Source organism: Eublepharis macularius, chromosome 9 (assembly GCF_028583425.1).
Source record: "Eublepharis macularius isolate TG4126 chromosome 9, MPM_Emac_v1.0, whole genome shotgun sequence".
Lineage (NCBI taxonomy): Eukaryota > Metazoa > Chordata > Lepidosauria > Squamata > Eublepharidae > Eublepharis > Eublepharis macularius.
In genome coordinates this window covers 32,405,595-32,425,599 of record NC_072798.1, presented here as the reverse complement: position 1 = coordinate 32,425,599, position 20,005 = coordinate 32,405,595, and the positions used below count along the sequence as shown (strand labels likewise).

Genomic DNA, 20,005 nt, shown 5'->3' with positions numbered 1-20,005 from the left:
TCTTCATTTTGTCCACCCATGTAATTCATTGGGTGCCTCTGAGTTTGAGTAATATTGTCTCTATCCAGTTCCCCCACCCTATACATAATTTTATGTCTCTATTATGTGGCCTTTTGTCTTATTTTCTAAATTGAAAAATCCCAGACTCTTCAGCCTTCCCTCATAGAACAGGTGCTCCAGCCTTGTTTAACTTTTGTGTCCCATCTGCCTTCATATACCGCAGCAGCCTGTAGATCAGAGTGGCGTTCTGTCCCTGTTCCGGAGCCCCAGTCAGGCTGGAGACCTTTCCATGCCTCACACTCCCTCTTCTCCTTCAGCTGGTGGTCCAGCTCTACACAAGCAATCTTTTACTCTCACTTGGCAAAGGCAACTGTGCCAGTCCTTTGTTCTTACACAGTAAAAACACACTTAGCTGGCTCCCTGCTCTCTTCAAAGCAATAGCTTCCTTCAAGCATGTGCCAACCTGCATGGAAGGCTTCGGCTGCACAGAGTGTGCCTGGGCTGTAGTTGGTGTTTTGCTTTGTCCTTTTCCGGTAACGGATTAAGGCATGGCATGGTTACTTTAAGCGTAATGATGGAAGCTAAAATGGGTTCTAAAATTACTGGTCAAAGTTTGACTTCAGTATAACAAAGGTAACACTCAAAGGAGGCTGGAAAAAAATCTTATTTATAGAAACAATCCAAAAAAAGTTTGCTTTAATTGCTTTGTTTCAAGCCCAACATAACATTTCAGAAAATGTTTCAAGAAAATATAAGTTGAACTGCATACCACACTTTTAACATTTTTTAAAATCTATGGAAAAACAACATTTTTGTCTTAGAGCTACAGTGATAAAGCACAATGATCCCTGCAAACTCTAAATACTATTCCTGAATATATTCCTTTATAAATATGCCATTTCTTCAAAGGTTAGTATTCATTGATTTTGAAGATTCCCCCCCCTTCTTACTGTGGGGCCCTCTTAATAATTTTTTTAGTGCCCTTTGTATTGCAACAGTCTGTAACACAACCCAGAGGAAAAAGATGGATACATCTATTGCATAAAACAAAGAGCATGCTATTTTAATTTTTCCAAAATTCCAACTTCTACAGGTATATCACATAGACACATTGGAGTTAAGACACCTGTGCCCCTCCCTTGTGCTTCTCTCTACCTCACAGGGTTGTTATGAGGATTAAATAGGGGGAAACAATTGTGTACTTTGGCCAGGGTGGAAGAGCAGGATACAAATGCAATAAAACAATCATAGTAAAGGAATGTTGCTTTAAAAAAATCAGCACTCTTAAGATCTTGCTCATGTCTGAAAGCCTCCCTCCAAGGCAGGCCAGATTCTACAAGTTCCTCCTATGTCCTAAACCCTGAATGATCCAGAATGACAAGCTGTGGCAGTTCTCCCAAGGTGCGGTAGGTGGACTCCTTGGGAGTTACCGTCTTGCACTAGCAGTGGGATTAACGGACAAGACAAAATAAGTACATCTTAGTCACAACAGAAATCACACTCCCTCACTAAAAACTGCCTGGCAGTCAACGTCCGGATGGAGACAATGTGGCTCACACACCTGTGAACGATCACCCAAGATTCCTGCCAACTTGGGGCTTTGGTGAGCCTTGCACAAGAGGTGACTGGCAGGCCTCCTAGTCCCATTTTGGCCTGTGTGAAAAAAGGGCTGCAACTGATATGCTAATTTTCCATTAGTTCCCACACCAGGGGAAACCTGGGGGTCTTTCTGCTGCCACCACTTGGAAATGCTGATATTTTAATATTGGCCGATACCAAGCCCAGTCTTATGCTAGTAGATCTGCTACTAGACCTGTGTTTGCATGCATGGGTGCACATGGGAGGGGACAGGACTTTTTATAACATTATATAACATTTGATTTATATACTGCCCTTTAGGACAACTTTAGGCCCACTCAGAGCAGTTTACAAAGTGTTATTATTATACTCACAACAATCACCATGTGAGGTAGGTGGAGCTGAGAGAGCTCGGGAGAGCTGTGACTGACCCAAGGTCACCCAGCTGGCTTCAAGTGGAGGAGTGGAACCCAGTTCTTCAGATTAAAGTTCTGTGCTCTTAACCACTACACCAAACTGGAATGCCGTACTGGAGTAGAATACATTATTTTGGGGGTTATAATAATAATATTCAATTTATACACCACCCTTCAGGGCAACTTAACACCCACTCAGAGTGGTTTACAAAGTATGTTGTTATCCCCACAACAAACACCCTGTGAGGTGGATGAGGCTAAGAGGGCTCTGGAAGAGCTGTGACTGACCCAAGGTCACCCAGCTGGCTTCAAGCGGAGGAGTGGGGAATCAAACCCAGTTCTCCAGATTAGAGTCTGCGCTCTTTACCACTACACCAAACTGGCTCTTAGGGCCAAACTATGTGTGATGCTGGAAGACACCATGATCTCCCAGACTAAACCTGCTCTTTTAGGGAAGAGTACAACCCCGCCCAGAACAGGCTCCTCTGTGAGCCTCTGTGATCAGCCAACAACACCTCAGTCTTATCTTTAGTGTGTCAGTTCTCATATAGGCTGTAAACTGTTAAAATCTCAAATTAGGAATTGGCAATCCTAGTGCCAGACAGTTGGTGTCTCCTCATTGTACTGCTGCAGTGTTCCCTTGACCTAGCTTGGCTTCCTCCCCCTTTTTTTCCTCTCTGCTGAAGAGAAATCCCACCTAACATCTACATACTCCTGGCAGGGGTTAGCTTGTCCCATTCTGGCCCGTATACTTAAGAGCATAGTAAGAGCCCTGCTACATCTGATTTGTGGTCCATCTAGTCCAGCATATTGTTTCACACAGCAGCCAGCTAGTCACTCTGGAAGGCCAACAAACAGAGTGTAGAAGTCCAGGCTTTCCCCAATACTACCTCCTAGCACCGATACTCATTCAGAGGTTTGCTACCTCTCTGTATATGGACGTCTCCTCCAGTCCCCGTGGCCAGGAGCCATTGTTGGACCACTCCTTCATGAAGCCATCTAATCTTTTTTTTTTAATTTTTTAATTAAGCTTTATAACATACAACAAATAGAAATCAACGATGAACATCAACTGTAACACAACAACTAATCAATAATAGTTTACAAGTTTTGAAGAAAATGAACATTACAATAACTTTTAATCAAAGCATACATAATATTACCAAATATCAGAAAACTGAGTCAACGTCTGAGCAATTCTTATTTTGGGATGTAAATCATGCATGTCTATAAATTCAAGAAAAGGGAACCATTTGTCATAGAAATTAGACCTGGCAGGAAAGCGTTCAGCATTGAGGATATTGTCATCAATTTTATCCAGGATGAAATGGTCCTATATCTTAGAGAGCCACATCTCTTTAGTTGGCACTTTCTTTAGTTTCCAGACTGAAGCTATCGCTGATTTTGCTGATCTAATCTTTTAAAGCCATCTATGCTAGTGGTCATCATATCCACTGGCCGCGATTTCCATGATTCAATTACTCATTCTATAAAGAAGTATTTCCATTTGTCTTTCCTGAACCAACTGCCCAATCAACTTCATTGAGTTCCTAGAAGAGCCAGGTTCCTAGAGTTCCTAGAAGAGCCAGGTTCTAGATGAACCAGGCAGTTCAACAAGCAAAGAAATCAAATGGATATTCTGATAATTTTTCACTTGAGAAAACAAAGAGTAGTATATCTTTTTACTTCTGGGATTTTGCCACCCACAAATAGCATCCTTCACCCCTTCCTTGAACATAACATAAAAGTGATAATTTTGAATGTAATAATTGCCATCCTGCAAGCTCCCTGTTACCTGCCACTGATAATTTTGAGGGATTAAGTTAAGCACTTAAACGCTTGGTTATGATTTTATAGTGCAGAAAAAAAACATTTTGTGTTGCCTTAAGCTCAGAGACAATAATAACTTTTACACAAAAACGTTTTCATCCTAAACAGATTCCCTTTCAGAAACAGCAATGTAAGGATTTCAGTTGCCTTGTAATCAGCTCTTCCAAAGCCCATTCGCCATACCATGGCTGATGGCAGCAGCTCTACATGACTGGAGGAGGAAAGTATTTTCCAGCCTTGTTATGTGAGCTCTTTTAACTGGGGAAAATCTAGGACCTTGTGCATGTTAAGCAAGGGCTTTACCACAGAGCCTTGGCTCCTGTCAATCAAAACTACCTCTCCTTCCAGTGGTAAGCCCTTCCCGTCAATGAAAAAGAATAGGATATGTGTACATATAAGCGGTACCATCATATTACTTAAAATGTGATGAACATGTAGCCTGACAAACCCTGACAAAATACTGTGAAGAACTCAACTGGGAATAGCCCCTGTGAAATGAATGTATTTTCTGGGGGATATGGGCTACAGAACAATACATGGAGAATGGGAGTAGGATGGGCTAATTAACCCAGGAAGTGTTCAGGGATGGGAGAGTAATGTAGAGAAAGGGACTGAGACTTAGAGACATCCCCCCCCAAAGGTGAGGAGAGTACATGCTTAGTGACACCATGGCTGAGTCATTTTCAGGTAAAATAACCTGAAAAACTAGTTCCTGTAGAAGGTCATGGCAACTCAGAGAAAAGTGCATTTGTAAAGAGGCAAATTTATCATTGTCAGCTTGCCATCTAAGTACTGAGAATTGTTTGGGCTAAAGTGACACGCCTGGTCAGAGTTATAGCCAATGATAAACAATGTTAATGGTCTTCAGTTGGCACTTAGTCCCTGGATGACTGTTAAAACACCCATGAGAGCCTGGAGAAGGTAACCCCTTCCAACTGAGGGGAGAAGGCAGGGGTGCGGTGGTGTAGGAGAAGAAATAGTAAGTTTGAGTTGGGGAACAAACATAGAGGCAGACAGCTGACACGTCTTGGGGCAGAGCATCTCTCGCTCTCTCTGGAGATCGGATGTGGGATGCCTCTTTGCCTCAACCTGTGTTCTTCTTGAATATTGGTAAACAAAATATTGTAAAAACATTAAACAGTTCCATTGCTCTCTCATCCCAAGATGAATCATCCCAGGTAGATCTAGAGGAAGTTTCAGGATATTAGCTATGTCACGCTGTACCTGTTGCATATTATGTGGTATGCTTGTGCATACTCTAAAATGGTATACCTGTTTCAAATTATGTCTCTTTCCCCACTACTTTCTACCCTTACTGACGCTTTCAAGGTATTTTACTCATGTAATGGTGGTAAAATATAATTTCAATTAAATAGTGTTTGTTTATCCAAAAACCATGAAAACATCAGAAGTAACTGATATGCAGCGCCAAGGAGGAAAGACTTGTACTTGAGAAGGATCTTTAACTTTGCTTTGAAATTTTAAGTACATCAAATGGAAATTTTCTTTTTTGAAGCAAGTTTTCTTTTCATGTCTCTCTCACACAGACACTCTCTTACCGCCCTCCCCCCTGCCCCAGTGAGTAAATGTAATCAATCTGTTACTGTTTACTGTCTGGAATTTATAGAGATTGACAACCAGTGAACCCTTTCCTCCATACTATTGGAACCACTGGAAGTGCTCCTAACCAGATTAGGATTCACATAGTTATGCAGTGCCTAATCTGGTGTGAGCCTTGTGCATTGTGGTAACTTGCTGTCTTCTGTCCAGCATGGTTGCTATTCCAGAAATGTATTCTATGTGTAAACACATACAAAATAATATATTCAGATATTACTAAAAGTCCTCTGTTTGATTACAATCAATGGGCTGATGTGCCATCATTCTGAGGAGACATTTTACCACTGCTGTTCTGGTGGGTGTGTCCCACCTACTATAGACTGAGGACCCGCTTGATTATTGGTACTTTGGTGTTAGAGTATTGTTTGAAAATTTAAAAGCTGTATAATGATATTTCACCAGGGATGCTGGAAAGAGATGAGGCTGATACAAGAGTGGACTGTAACTATGTCTACATTTTAGGATGCAAAGGGTTGGATAGAGTGGGTTGGACCCAGCCAACTTTTCCATTAGTGAAAAATGAAGGAGGAGATCCCCTTTGACTACCAAAAAAAGGCTATGCCAAGGACTATGGTACCTGCATGGACAAAAGCCATGTGGAACAGTTATTACCCAGATCAATCCCCAGGCAGCGCCAGTTTTTAGCAAAACTAAGCTTCCCAAGAAAGATAAGAAAGGAAGGAGTAGACAGATGCCTAAACAAGAAAATCAGTGTACAGAGTAGCAAAAAAAAAAAGTAAGACAGTAGCAATATGAAACCGTAAAACAACTGTTCAAGTAATCAACAGAGTAGCAATTTGTACTTGATAAGACAATAAACTACTTTGCAAAACCTAATGTCCAATTGTAGTTCCTTTAAACTGGTGTCCAAAAATACTGTGTTTCTCCCATGCGTCTATTCCAGAGAACAACCACCCTGGAGCAGACATAGGGGTGGGTTGCCCAAGAAGGATCCATAAAGTACAAAGCAATGGACATGGAAGGAATTTCAGCAGCAGGAAGGGGGTGGAGGAGGGACTAGGGGCAGTGACAGAATACAGGGCTGGCTGGAAGTCAGGGAGGGTGAAATTAAGACAAGAGTTGGGGGAAAGACAGTGAAGGTAGGTTTCAAGAGGGAAAGTATAATGAAAGAAAATAGATCATACTGTGTCTGTCTTGAAGGTGGAATCTTGTGGGTTTGTGTCAGCAGTGAGAGAATCTTTGGAAGCAGAACCAACTGCAAACTGGAGGGGCTTGAGAGAACCCTTTTATTGATTTGCCTGAGCACAGGTAGTGGTATTGGACAAAATTGGTATAATGTTATAATATGCAATGCTATTGGGCCAAATTTTAGGATCTGCCTTCCCATTGGGGAATTGGGATCTGCATTAAAACTGGTGAAAGTTTAGAATCCGTGTCCTTGTTGGGAGAAATGTCAGAATCCAAATTGCCACTGGGTAATCGAAACCTTCCTTTGCGAAGAATACTATGGGATAAATCCAGGTGATGTAATTAAAATGGGAAATGAGTATGGCTGAGATGACTGAATTACTTGGGCAGTAGGTATGACTCATATCTTACCACAGTGGGTGAGAGAAAATCAGTAGATGGCCCTTCTCACGCATTTTCCAGCAAAGTCTGTATTGTAAAGGAGATTCTGGGGGCCAAGCTACAAGTGACGAATGACACTTGAACGACAAGTGAACAGACTCACATGTATTCCTCCCTGTTCACTTGCACTCCACTTGATCACGTGGAGCGCAAGTGAACAGGGAAGAATACACGTGAGTCTGTTCACTTGCCGTTCAAGTGTCATTCGTCACTTGTAGCTTGGCTCTAAGAGGATAGATTATTGCCCTGCAAACCTAGGTAATTACTTATTGGCCAGGTGTGAGAAACCTTGGAAGATCTCACCAAAAAGAACCTTTGTTAATATTCTGAAGAATACTCATGGCAACCAGGATCCTTCCTCTCACAGGTACCCTAATAGAGAAACGCTGCTTTAATATCAAACAATAATTTCTCACAAGCCTTGGACTACACTAGGTCACAATCTCAGGGAATACAAAGACACAACTCTCGGGGGGGGGGGGGGCATCTTGGCACACGAGGATGCTGTAGTGAGGAAGGGTACTGGGTGAAACAGTGGGAAAATACTGGTAGGATCCAACTCAATGCCCCTTTCAAAGACAGCAACACGCTGCATATTCTCACTTTTGTTCGTTCGCATATGATTGCCTGTTATTTCTTTCTCCTTTCCAACCTAGCACTTCCAGTCAACTCAAATCCAGCTGAAAAGTTTCTAAGCTTTTCTTCACAAATATGAGGCCTAGTGACTTGCTTTAAAAATAAATATAGGAAAGCAAAGGTAGAGAAGCCACTGAAAATGGTGAGAAGGGGAAGTATTTTCTGGTTAAGGAAGCCCTAAGTTAGGTTTTCTTTCTGTGCTTGTATTATGATATATTTATGAATGAAAAGTAACGAGTTCTACTGGATGTATTGAAACTTATGAGGTTGCATGGGCCCATTATTGTGGTCCATAATTCCCTACTCCTGCAGGCCCAGCTTGAAATGGGAAACTCCTCCCCGAAGGGTACAAGAGTCTTTTACTTCAAGTCAAGAGAGACAGACCCACCCTTTCCCCCAAGTTCTTTGGCACGCAATCAGGCTATTGGAGACTTTGAGAATCCAAAGAGGTGCTTGGACACACCCAAAAGTTGTATTTTGTGGGGGGAGCAGGGGAGTCTTACTATTAAGAGTGTCTCCAAAGATTCACCTAAAGATTCACTTGGGGTCTTTTGTGTGTCATAGAGGATTCAGAAGTAGGAATCAAGGCGACCACAGATAATGGCCGGCCACCAGCTACACCTAAAATGTGTGGACCATTCTGCAGGAATAAAAAGACAAAAGAAACATCTTGCTAAATCACAGGAGATCTGCAGGAGCCTTTGTGGAATTGCTAGAGGCTGGTTCTCTGTTCTGGGGATTTCAAACGGATGTAATTATCACTTGGATGGGGTTCAGGCCTTAGAGGTATTGCCAGGTCTTTCATGAGGGAATGAATCCCTCCCATAGAGAAACCATAGAAAAAGAGGTAGGGGAAAAATATGGATGGGTCTGATAGTCTCGTGTAGGTGTTGCCTCAAAGTTCTGTCTGAAATAATGGCCCCTCCTGAGCTGCTCAGATTGTGCGTGTGTGTTTGCCGTTTTTGATATGGCTAAACAGTAGTATCTTGGGGGTCTCTCTCTTTCTCCCCCTCCCTCCTGCGAAAGAAGAAGCAAAGAGAGGGGGAGGAGGACAGGAAAGCCTAACTGTGATATTCCTTTGTACAAGAAATATCAGTGAATGTGGACACATTAAGAAAAAACAATATATGAACTTAGAGCCACCCCAGCCAACAAAAAAGAACACTTATATAATCCAGCCTAAATGAATCACTTTTAAGAAGGAGGGATTTAAGCATGTCTTACTGGCTCATGAACGTCAGTAGGACTTTAACACACATGTTCCAACTGTGCCAATTTATAATTTTCTGGTACTAAATCCTGAAAATTACTTTCCCTATTACATTCCGGGTTTGCCTTTGGGACAGATCTTGTGGATGTCTTTTTAAACTATTTAATTATACACCCTGAGTGTTTTAGTTTCCCTTAGAACATATTTCCTTCCCAGCATTTCAAAAATGGTTACTAAATATATTGGATTTGCAGCTCTGCTGAGCAACCAACTCCTTTGTGCAATTAAACATTCTTAAGTTTGATGAAAGGAATTGTTATGGTTGATTTGCTCACAAAAATTAGTGCAGGACAGACTGATGCAGGGTAAATGAATACCACATATACTTGCAAGCTATGTGGTTTTCATTTTAAGATATTGAACAGTGCCTAGTAATATTTAGGTGCAATGCTAATTATCTAAGAGATTGTAGAATTATACAAACAGTGGAAATGTGCAAGGGTTCAAGCACGATGAAGATGTTATTAGTAAACCAGAGCATCCCTATTTTCTTCTCTGAAATCTGGGAATATCTCATTTTGACTGGGTTGTGCCCCCTGTATTTGACAATTAACATTCTGACATTGTTAGCCATAGCCAGATCTTTCTCACGCAAACATGGCTGGGACGGGACATTTTGCAGGGACTTACAGGCATGCTTGATCATGAAGAGTGCCCCCCCCCACACACACACACACACTTCCATGGGCACATACTGGTTCCATTGCTTGAGAAGTGCAGACAAAAGTGTTAAAAAGGTGCAGCAGAGGCTTTCGATGAATGGTAGTTCATTGCTTCAAGGAATGTGGCAGGAGCAGAAGCTCCGTGTTCACTGCTCCCCGACCCTCTTTGACTAAGGATACATGTACATTCTAACATTGGGAGTGTGGAATGTATAGCCTGAGTAGAACTTTTTTCCAAGCAAAAGTGGTAGGATTGCTAACTCCAGCTCGAGCAATTCCTAGAGATATGGGGGGGGGGGTGTTTGGGGTGTTAGGGAAGGGAGGGAATTTTGTGGGGTTGCAATTCCATGAATCCTGCCCTGTAAGGCTGCCATATCTTCCAAGGAAACTGATACTTGTCACCTGGAGATCATTTTAGTTCTGGGGAAATTCCTCCTCAAGGAAGGAATATGTTCCTTCTTGTCATCTGTGGCAGCATGGGCTTTGATTAGTATGAGCTGGATCTTGGAGGGTCCGTTACACTAAAGATGGCATGGCCCTCCAGTGGGAGGCTTCCCCTGATGGATGAACTTTGTGCCAGGGGAAGGCTGCTTGCACTGGGGCATTGCACTACCATTAGCAGAATGAATCAATGGGGGCAACCCTACATTTCTTTGGAAGTAGTTAAATCACAGTTTACATGACCATTTTATGAAGTAGGGTTCGTTGGTAAGACAAGAACAAATTGACGTTCAAGCGCTTGGAAAATGCAGTTCCCACACTGAGGGTAAGATTTTTCCAATTTCTGCAGCTAGGTAATGATAGTTCTTTATCAGGACAATGAAGCAATAATTTGGGATGGTCCTTGAATGTTCATAGATTTCGCCTTACAAAATCAGCGGAGGGATATGGTAGGAAATAATGGCTTTGTAAGGTTTAGAGTAAGTTGCCAGAAAAGCAAGGGTCAAGGTGCTTTCCCTCCCTTCTCAGGCATTTTTACAGCTACAAAGAGAACGTTTCTTGTACTGATCTCTGCCCCCAGGCCTGCCAAAACAATTAGGTGTCACCTCTGGCCCCATCCGGGCTCTGCCTTTGGCCAAGAGGACTATCCCATCAGTACACATTCAACCCCTGAAACTTCTCAGGGCCCCTCGGGTCAGGAAAACTGCAGAGGCTGAAACTGCTACTCTCCCTCAGTGTGCCACAGTCCCAATATGAATCAGAACCCTGCATGTTGATGAAACGTGTTCCCTCACTGCTGATGCATGAATAAATCAAAGTCAGGTTGGGTGAACCCTGCATGCAATATGTTAAAAATTGTAACATGTAGCTTGGGATCCCCTCAAGTACCAGAATATTTCATTTGGCAATGCTACTCAGAGTGATCCAGTTTAGGGGACTAGTAGAGCCTTACAGAACTGTTGATTACTGCCAGGGACAATTCCGAAAGTAAGGCAGTTGGTCAACAAATTCTGGAGAGCAGACCTGGCTCACCTTAAGTCTGCTTTGTGTATCAAGATGCTTCACAGTCTAGTTTTCCAGGGACAGCTGGTCCTTGCAAATGCAAAAGAATTTCCCTTTGAAGCATGCTGTCCTCGTTCCCTAGTTCCAAAGAGATATCAGATGACTGATTGCGTTTGTGTACTTTATTGTAGTTCTTTCTGTTTTTCTTTGGCAATTTATTGACACAGAGTAATGTAACTTGAAAGGGACTTACTTTACTTATTCCTGGAGAAAAAAAATTAACTAAATAAGCCATTAAAGGATTCAAAACAATCTTGCGGTTAGGATTAACCATCTTAAAAATAGCGATAATATCAAAGAGCTAGTAGTTTTGTAATTTAATTGAACTTTTCCTCTACCTTTGTTGGATAGAAAGATTAAAGTATGCTGAAGGCTGATATAAAATGGTTGGGCATGTAGCTAAGGGAGTCCATGAAGTCTTTTTATGGTAACTAGTAATCATGCCAGTAAAGAGATATTTTCAGGTCCGTGTTTTTATTAAAACATTAATTCTGAAAGAGTGACAGGATGGATCACTATCTGTTTTCAAACTTTGGTAATGATATGCTCGAGAGGCTTTGAAGAAAACCTTTGTCTAGACAAAGACACTTTAGGAAAGATTTCAAATGTATCATTTATTTTGAGCCTTTGCTCATTTTTGAGGCATTTACAGTTGAATAATCCATGTTTGGGAGATCTTGTCCTACGCAGAACTTGTGTTTTCTTGTACTTTTGACCCTTAGAAAAGAAATAAGAGTTCTTTATTGTAGGAGCTCCATACTCTGATAGGAAAGGAGGGAGAGACAGATCCTAACTACCTATCTGTTCTAAGGATGGGCATGTGTGAAACAGGAATATCCACTTGCAGACAATTGCTAACGTGCATTGAAAGTGCATTATCCAATCTGTGCGAGAGCAGCCTAATTTTTCCAGCTGATCTCGGTAGGATTTAGTCATGCTAAGTGTTTCTGGATTGTTTCAGGTGGCTAGAAGTGTTGGTCTGCAGTGGAAAAGCAAGATTCAGATCCAGCAGCATCTTAAAGACCAACTAGAAAGCTCATACCCTGGAAATCTAGTTGGCCCTTGCTACAGGACCCAAATCATGCTCTTTTGCTGGATTGTATCTGATAGGTAAACTATCGTGAAGAGGAGTCTACATTGAAGGAACACCACCAACAGGAAATGTTATGGTAATGACAAAGGTTCAGGAAGAAATATTAAATTGAATTGGCTGCTAGCTAGAGCCAAGATGTACTGAATCTTTTGCTAAGAGATGGAATTCCTTCACTTCTTAGTATAGCAAATCAGGAGGGCCAAGACACTAAATGCAATCCTATGATTTACTCCAGTTTAAGCCTAAAGACTGGAATAACTCCACGTAGAATTGCACTATAGCAGTGCAATCCAGAAACAGTTTCCAGGGAATAACTTCCACTGAAATAGACCTGATTAGGATTCCTATCCAGGTGTATTTAGAATCCTACCAGGCTTTCTGTTTATTTCCTCTTCGCCTTCTAGAAGGGGAGGCGAAACTGACAGAGCCTTTGGGGAAAGAGGAAATTAGCTAACCCTCTGAGGAGCGATCTTTGCTGGCTCTGTAGAGAGGGGGAATTGACAAAGCCTTCCAATCTGTCTTTTAAAACTCAGCTTCGCAGCTAACATTGTGACTCCCTTCACATGAGCGTCCTCGTGTAATTTGTCTTTTGTAGTTTAGCTCTTAGTGGCAGAGCATCTGCTTGGCACGCAGAAGGTCCCGGGTTGAATCTTCTGCATCTCCCGTTCAAAGGATCAAGTAGTAGTTGACATGAAAGGCCTCTAACCTTAGACCCTGGAGAGCTGCAGCTAATCTTAGTTGACAAGACTGACTTTGGTGGCCCAATGGTCTGATTCAGTACAAGGCAGCTTCGTGAGTTCGTAAGCATGATCTGGCCATGACTCAGCAGGGGCTGAGTCATGGCCAGCCTTTCTTCAACCTTTCTCTGCCCGTCATTTAAGCATTGATCCTAACCTCACAAATGAACAGTTGCCTGTCTGTTCTAGCATAAAGGAGCCAGAATGGTATAATGGGTAAAGGGCAAGGGAGATGAGAGTTCACATATCTACTCAAACTTGGCTCCGTCACTCTGGTTGCTTCCACTTGCAGCTATTGTTCCACCGTGCCTCCAAAACTGCAGCACTTGGCAGGGAGGGCTGAGACAGCGCCACACAACATCACCGTGTGGTTGTCCCCTTCTGGGTTTTCCCCAGCGCCACTGTAATTTTTCCTAAATCTCTCCCCAGCATACCTTACAGCATTATTAGAATAAAAGGGGGGATGCTGATGTGAGCTCCTTGGAGGAAGGCAGGATAAACATCAAATAAATAAAAGAACAGGGCACTTGCAGGATAAGTAATTATTGGTAGAAACTTTTCCTGAATTTTAATATAACAGTTCTGTCTACCAATAGCCAGAGCATTCTTGAAGGTCTTGCAACTGATTTTTAAATAAATCGCAACTATTATGCTGCAAGAGATAATGGTTAAAGTGGTCAGTAAAAAGAAGTGGTACAAGCTGAGCTCTAATTAAAGGCTTCACACTGAGGATTTCCTGAAGTTTGGGTACCGAACCGCAGCAGTTTTTCTCTGAGGTTCCTCACAATGCCATTTTCCATTTGTTGTCTTTCCATGGTTTCTCTGTCACTTCTTTATAGTTGATTCCATACCTACTACCTTCCAGCAATTCACATTGTTGAATGAGTTAAGTATTGCATTATTCTGAAGCAACACTATACAAATGCATGTTTGTTTTTACGGTGTGGTATTGTGCTATTCTTGAGCAATGGTACACATGCACCTGTTTTGTTTTTAGAAAAGTAGATGGAGAATGACAACAGTGGAGGGGGTACAATCCACATCTGGAGTGAAAGGGATACCATTGCTAACAAGAAACAGAAATTGGATTGCCCTGTGCCATGTGGAATCTCTGTTGCAAATGAAAATTGAGCCACTATTGCACTGGAAACAGGACCACCATGGAAAAAACCCCTTGTGGGGAACTGTCCTGTGCTTGCTCAAATCAGATCAAAGGTGGTTAGAAGAAAACATGGAAAAATAATACAGAAACCATGAAAAGTCAACAACTGGAAAACAACTTTGTGAGGAAGCTCAGAGAAAAACATCTGCAGTTCAGCACCCAACAAAACCACAGGAAAACCTCTATGTGAAAAGACTCTTATGATATGCATAGAACCCTCATATGTTTACTTCAAAAGCTCCCACAAGCACAGTTAAGTTCAGCAGTTTACTTTTTCCATTTCTACTCCTCCTCCTCATCATCATCATTATCATTGTACTTACACTCCTCTAAATCTTTTCAACTTTAAGCTACTTCACTACCAATTTAATTTCACAGCATATCTCCTGAGTTTCTATTCATAAATGTACCTTAGTCATAGATAGTAAAGAAGGGCTCAGTATAAAATGCAAGGCATAGGACATGGGCAAGCTCACTCCTATATGCCCTGCATTAATCTAGAATAACTAGTTCTACACTCAACATTTTATTCATTTTATTTATTTATTTAAAATATCTGTCTGCCACCTTTCTACCCAAATAGGGTCTCCAAGTGGTAACCATTATTGTGGGTTAGAACCTTCATTTTTTCCTCCCATAATCCATGGCAGGTGAATCCCAAAATTTTACAGTTCTTTTAATTATCCTGATTGTGAGTTGAACAGGGTGGATACGTAAAACATGTTATTAATTCTAGATGGGTAGCCATGGTGTTTTTCCCACCGAGGGATGAGAGCTTGTGCTGTTTCTCCATTTTTGCTACAGCTGCATGTAAGTTTTCCCACATTTTCCCTGTCCCATTCCCCATCAGCAGCCATCACTTCCCCATGCCACTAGGGCTTTTCAGTTTTTTAAACTGGCATTTGAATATTGTTATAACATTATAACAATTCGGATAATCAGGTTCACTAAATTCCCAGCTTCTATTTTTGTAAAGTAAGTCTCTAGCCCCTCACTTTAGGGATATGGCTTTCCCCTTATATCTCTGAAATGAAAAATGCTGCTTGATTTTTTTTTCAGAGAACCTGATACACACATTGTTATGATATTATAACAATAGTCAACTGCTGATTTAAAAAAATAACTCTTCAGTAGGAAGTGGTAGCAAAGCAAGTCTGGAAAGATTGGAGAAAAGATGGGGGAAATCCTGGAAGTGTATGAATGCACCACGATGCCATGGGGAAACAGGAAAAAAGCACTTTCCAACAGCCGCAAACCCAAGGCTACTAACCAATGTGGAAACCTACTTCACATGGTGGTGGTGGTGAGGATATGTCCACTTTGCCATGAAATTTGTTAGCCTCGCCTACCTCACAGGCTTGTTGTGAAGATAAAATAGGAAAAGAAAAAACATCTTTGCCATCCTGAGCTTCTTGGTGGGAGGGATTGGAAGAAAAAGCACTAGTCCAGCCTTGGGATTGAGAGGAGTATTTCCCTTTCTAGATCTCACATCTCTCAAGAACAAAGGGGAAGAAGATTCTTGCTGCAGGGTTTTTTTTTAAAAAAAGGAAAATATGTTGCTCATGAGAACTTATCTTCCTCTCATTTCAGTGTGGCTAAATAAGAGTAGGACGTTGATGGTGATTTTGGTACAGATTGTTGTCTGAACTGAAGAAGGAAATCAGATTCTCAGGGACTTTCCTGATTGCTGTGCATATAAGCCTGGCTTACAATAACCCCAAATATGATTAATTTGTAATATACCCTATAAGAACGTAGCTTGGAGCATGGCCAATGGGAATCAGTGGAAGAGACTAAAACTGAGGCAAACGGGGGACTGTGGACATTATCAACGGCCCCACTAGTTTATCTCATCATTGGAACACTGTATTTTATTCTGTGCATTTTGCATATTGTCTGACAGACCATTTAGGGAGATGTAATCATATATTATTTTTCCCCTTGAGCTCTGATATATTGAAGATACATAGAGCTTCCAAGAACTGTTGCAGGTCTCCTGACAAAGATCTCCTCTCAACACTAAGTCACACACCATATATGGCTTCTCGCATATTCTGAAGTACAGACCCATGCAAGGTATTCCATCAGAACTGGTATGCTATTAGTACCTTCCAGTGGAACTTTGCCCAGCTCAAAATACACAAGATATTATGTTGGTTATTAATGAATGAAACACAAACTTCAGGAGCAAAACTGCTCATATTATCTTTGAAAGGTAAAAGCATGACTAAATTTAACTTAACCCACCCACCCACCTCACAGGGTGATTGTTGTGGGGATAATAACAACATACTTTGTAAACTGCTCTGAGTGGGTATAGAGTTATCCTGAAGGGCAGTATATAAATGGAATGTTGTTGTTGTTGTTGTTGTTGTTAATAGCACAATATCTATTGATCCCAAAAGATGCAAGATTATACACATTGGACATTTACATATGGGTTATTTGTATTGTTTGGATGCTCCTGAGTAGCTTTTTTCCTTGCTGCCCATAGCATTGTGGAGCTTCTATGCTCCTCCTGGGCTTTCCCCATCTTTCCTTTGATCTTTCCCAAACCTGCTTTGCCATGAAGTTTTGCAGCAAAACTCAGGTGGCACCCATGTAGAACAGACAGTTTGTATCTTCCCAATCTCACCCACACTTGCGCTATTTTCATTGCCCCGCTCCCCTGGGTCAGCTCTCCCACCCAAACCAGTGAAGAACTTTCCTCTTTTAAATCAGCTACCAACATATTGTTATACTGTCATAACAATATATCTATCAGGTTCTTTGAATTCCCAGATTTTTTTAAAAAAAAACCCAAATTTTCTAGTCCCTTTAAATTTGAAGAAATTCCCCCCCTTATATCTCCACAAGGAAAACGGCTAAAGACTTTTTTAAAAACAAAAGCTGGGAATTCAGAGACCTGAATAGACTGTTATAATGTTATAGCGCTATAATAATATTTCAATTGCTGTTTTGGTTTTTTTTAACAAAAGCACTTGCAAGGGAGGGAAATGGCCACTGCAGGGGACTAGGGCAGAGAAAATGGGGAAACCTGACATATAGAAACCCCATTGCTGCTTCACTGAATCAACTGCTGTGGCAGCAATGGGAAAACCACAGTAAAGCACCTCTACATGGAAAACACCCTAGACATGCAGACTTTCACTTATCTCTTGAAGGAATCAGTAAGTACGATGTCTTTGCCATCTAATTAACTGAAATCACATCCATTAAGGGGGAGGGGAATCTATTGTTTTATTCCACCCTTTGCTTGCAAAAAAACCCTTGTGAGGTCAGTTGGTCTGAAATAAAGAAAGTGCAAATCACCCAGTGAGCTTCCTTGCTGCATGGAGATTTGAACCTGGGTCTCCCCATTTGTAGTCTGACACTAATCGCCATACCACACTACCTTCTATTACACTATATTGAATAAATCTTGAATGTCTGATCATATTTTCCAGCATCAGTGCACCATAGAGGCTAAAGCTCTAATATGAAGACAATTAGCTGTGCTTCCAGCCATCCTATTTGAAATGAAGTTAGTCACCATTCATTAATTGAAACCAGTTGTTCCAGGTTCCATGTGATTATCTGAAATCCCACTGATTTCAAAGAGACAAGTATAACTTACTCAGAATCAGGAGCAATATGTTCATGTCAAATTAGACAGGATGTTTCCTAATTACCCTGTAGCAACATTTGCCTACTAAATCTGATAACTGATGTCCTAATAAGAAAGAGAGAATTATGGAGAGGATCTAAAACAACCTCATTGATTTTATTATTCCCCCTGTCCAAAACACACATCATAACAACTAAAGAATATTTTAATGTTTTTAAAAAGATGATTTCATTCATAATAATTCCATTCCTTTTAATAGCATAAGTAAGGGAAATGTAGAGCATTTTCCCCTTACACACTTGAAGATTGTCCAGGCTGACATTGAAAACAGTCATTTGAATCAACCGATACCTTTTTTTATCCGTTGCTGGAGACTAATATTGTCCTGTGGGAAAATCCATGCAAATTTAGAAATAGTGCTGCTTTAAAAGAAGGAAGAAAGAGAGAAAGTGATCTCGAAGTGTCCTTCTCTGAAGATGCTGTTTCCTAGCTGCAAACTTCCTCAAATTCACTGTATGGGGATGAAGCCAATGATGTTTTAGATTCTCCATCACTGTTGCATTCCTTTCTTAAACTAAGACCAGGTGCAGCTGAGGCCTCTGAAGCTGGAAGGGCTGCCTTAGCAGTTGCCCCCAGAGGTTCATAGTCCAACAAGCTCTGAAGGTGCTTGATGTAAGTTATGGCTGCTTTCAGAGTCTCTACTTTGCTGAGACGCTTGTCAGCAAGCTCCTTGGGAAGATGGCCCCGGAGGCGAGCATACCCCTCATTCACACAACGAACCCGTTGCCTCTCCCTCTCATTCCTCTTTCGGATGAAGGCAGGCTCGAAAGAATAGTCATAGACTCCAACATACCCAGAGAAAGGTAAATAGGAGAACTTTCCTGAGTATCCATTGTAGGATTGGTGGTCCCAATATGTTGGATCGAAGCGGAAAGGAACTCCAAATGGCTCTCGGAGTGGTAACCCATGAGGATTTGCATGGCTGCTCCCAAGGGATGCCGGTCCTGGGAATGTGATCCTGTTGAATAGTCCATCATCTTTACCACTTCCCATTCTGCAGCAATGCAGCCACAACTTCCAAAGCAGCTCTATTGAATTAATCCATCAATGGCAAGGACCAATTGCTGAAAGCACTGCCTCACAACGTACAATGTTTTTGGGACAGCAAAGCAGTAGATATATGACCAAAGTTTGCAGCAGCAATGATTAACTCAAATTTCCACGCTATGTCTGAAAATCAGCTCTGTGCCTGAATCTGTTATTACAGAGGCAAGATGCCTTCTAATTTATAAGCAGGCTTCTAGGACCATCACTCCACACTTTAAACCCAACTTTTCCTCTGATCTTCATATTTCAAAAGATAATGAGAGGGTTCCTTCTGTTCCTTTTCTCCTAGCTTGATGTGTGTGACTATAGAGGTAACACCAAACATAAATAATCTTCCAGGCTGTAAACACTCCTCATGTATTGTAATCCATAGTGCCCTTTGATATTACCTGTCTCCAAAAGGATGGGTAACTTGAAAAGTTTACATCTGCCAAGCGTTGCCAGAGCTCCTCCTTCCTGAAAGCCAAGGGTCTCCCGACAGCTGAAAAATTAGCCAAGGGGGCAGCCTTTGTTGTTTCTGCGGTTCTAATGTAATAGAAGCAGCTCCTGGAGAAGTTTGTGAAGTTACATTATATCTGATGTGTGTGTGTTTATGTGTGTGCGTGCATGTGTGTGTAAGCTTTATGAAATTAGGGGAAAGAGTGCTCCCTCGTGGTTGCAAACTATATCTGAGAAGGCACGTATGCATGAGCCATTGAAGGGGATTATTGTCTTTTAGGTTTTTGCTGATAAAAAGGATACTTCCTCAAGGAAATCATTAAAGTTATAGTAACTGAAGTAATCTTCTGTGCAAAAGATCCCTTATTTCAATCCTTGAGTTCAGCACTGAGCAGAGTTTTATTTCCACATAACTGTTACAGTTTCTATCATTCAGGCAGTACATCCTAAGCACTGAAGGAAATGGGCTGTGAAATATGCAGCTTTCCTTAAGACTACAGTGCAAATGCCTTGTTTTACAGGAAACATTGATAAGATGGGCCTTGTTCAGTCTGGCTTTCCAGTTGTGGCACAATACATTTATTTATTTCCTTGTTTACTTGTTTCACTGATATTCCACTTTTCTTGCTGAGATTAAATTCTAAAAATCAGAGCATAGAACAGTATAATACATACAATAAACAATGGAATCGAAGAACCTAAAACTTGAATTTACTGTCTGGTTGTGCCATTAGGAATGCTGGCTGTAGACAGTGG

General features: G+C 41.4%; 1 protein-coding gene across 1 annotated transcript; it reads right to left on the bottom strand.

Moving 5' to 3' along the window:
* Positions 1 to 17,958: 17,958 nt before the first annotated feature.
* On the bottom strand, positions 17,959 to 19,364 carry ASCL4 (achaete-scute family bHLH transcription factor 4). Its single transcript, XM_054989236.1, has one exon. It carries the CDS (start codon positions 18,755 to 18,757, stop codon positions 18,191 to 18,193), a length of 567 nt encoding a protein of 188 aa, XP_054845211.1. The 5' UTR covers positions 18,758 to 19,364; the 3' UTR covers positions 17,959 to 18,190.
* Between the last annotated feature and the right edge of the window lie 641 nt (positions 19,365 to 20,005).

What these genes read in the sequence shown, in the direction of transcription:
- ASCL4 (XM_054989236.1), bottom strand. Translation starts at nt 18,757, where the DNA reads ATGGGAAGTGGTAAAGATGATGGACTATTCAACAGGATCACATTCCCA.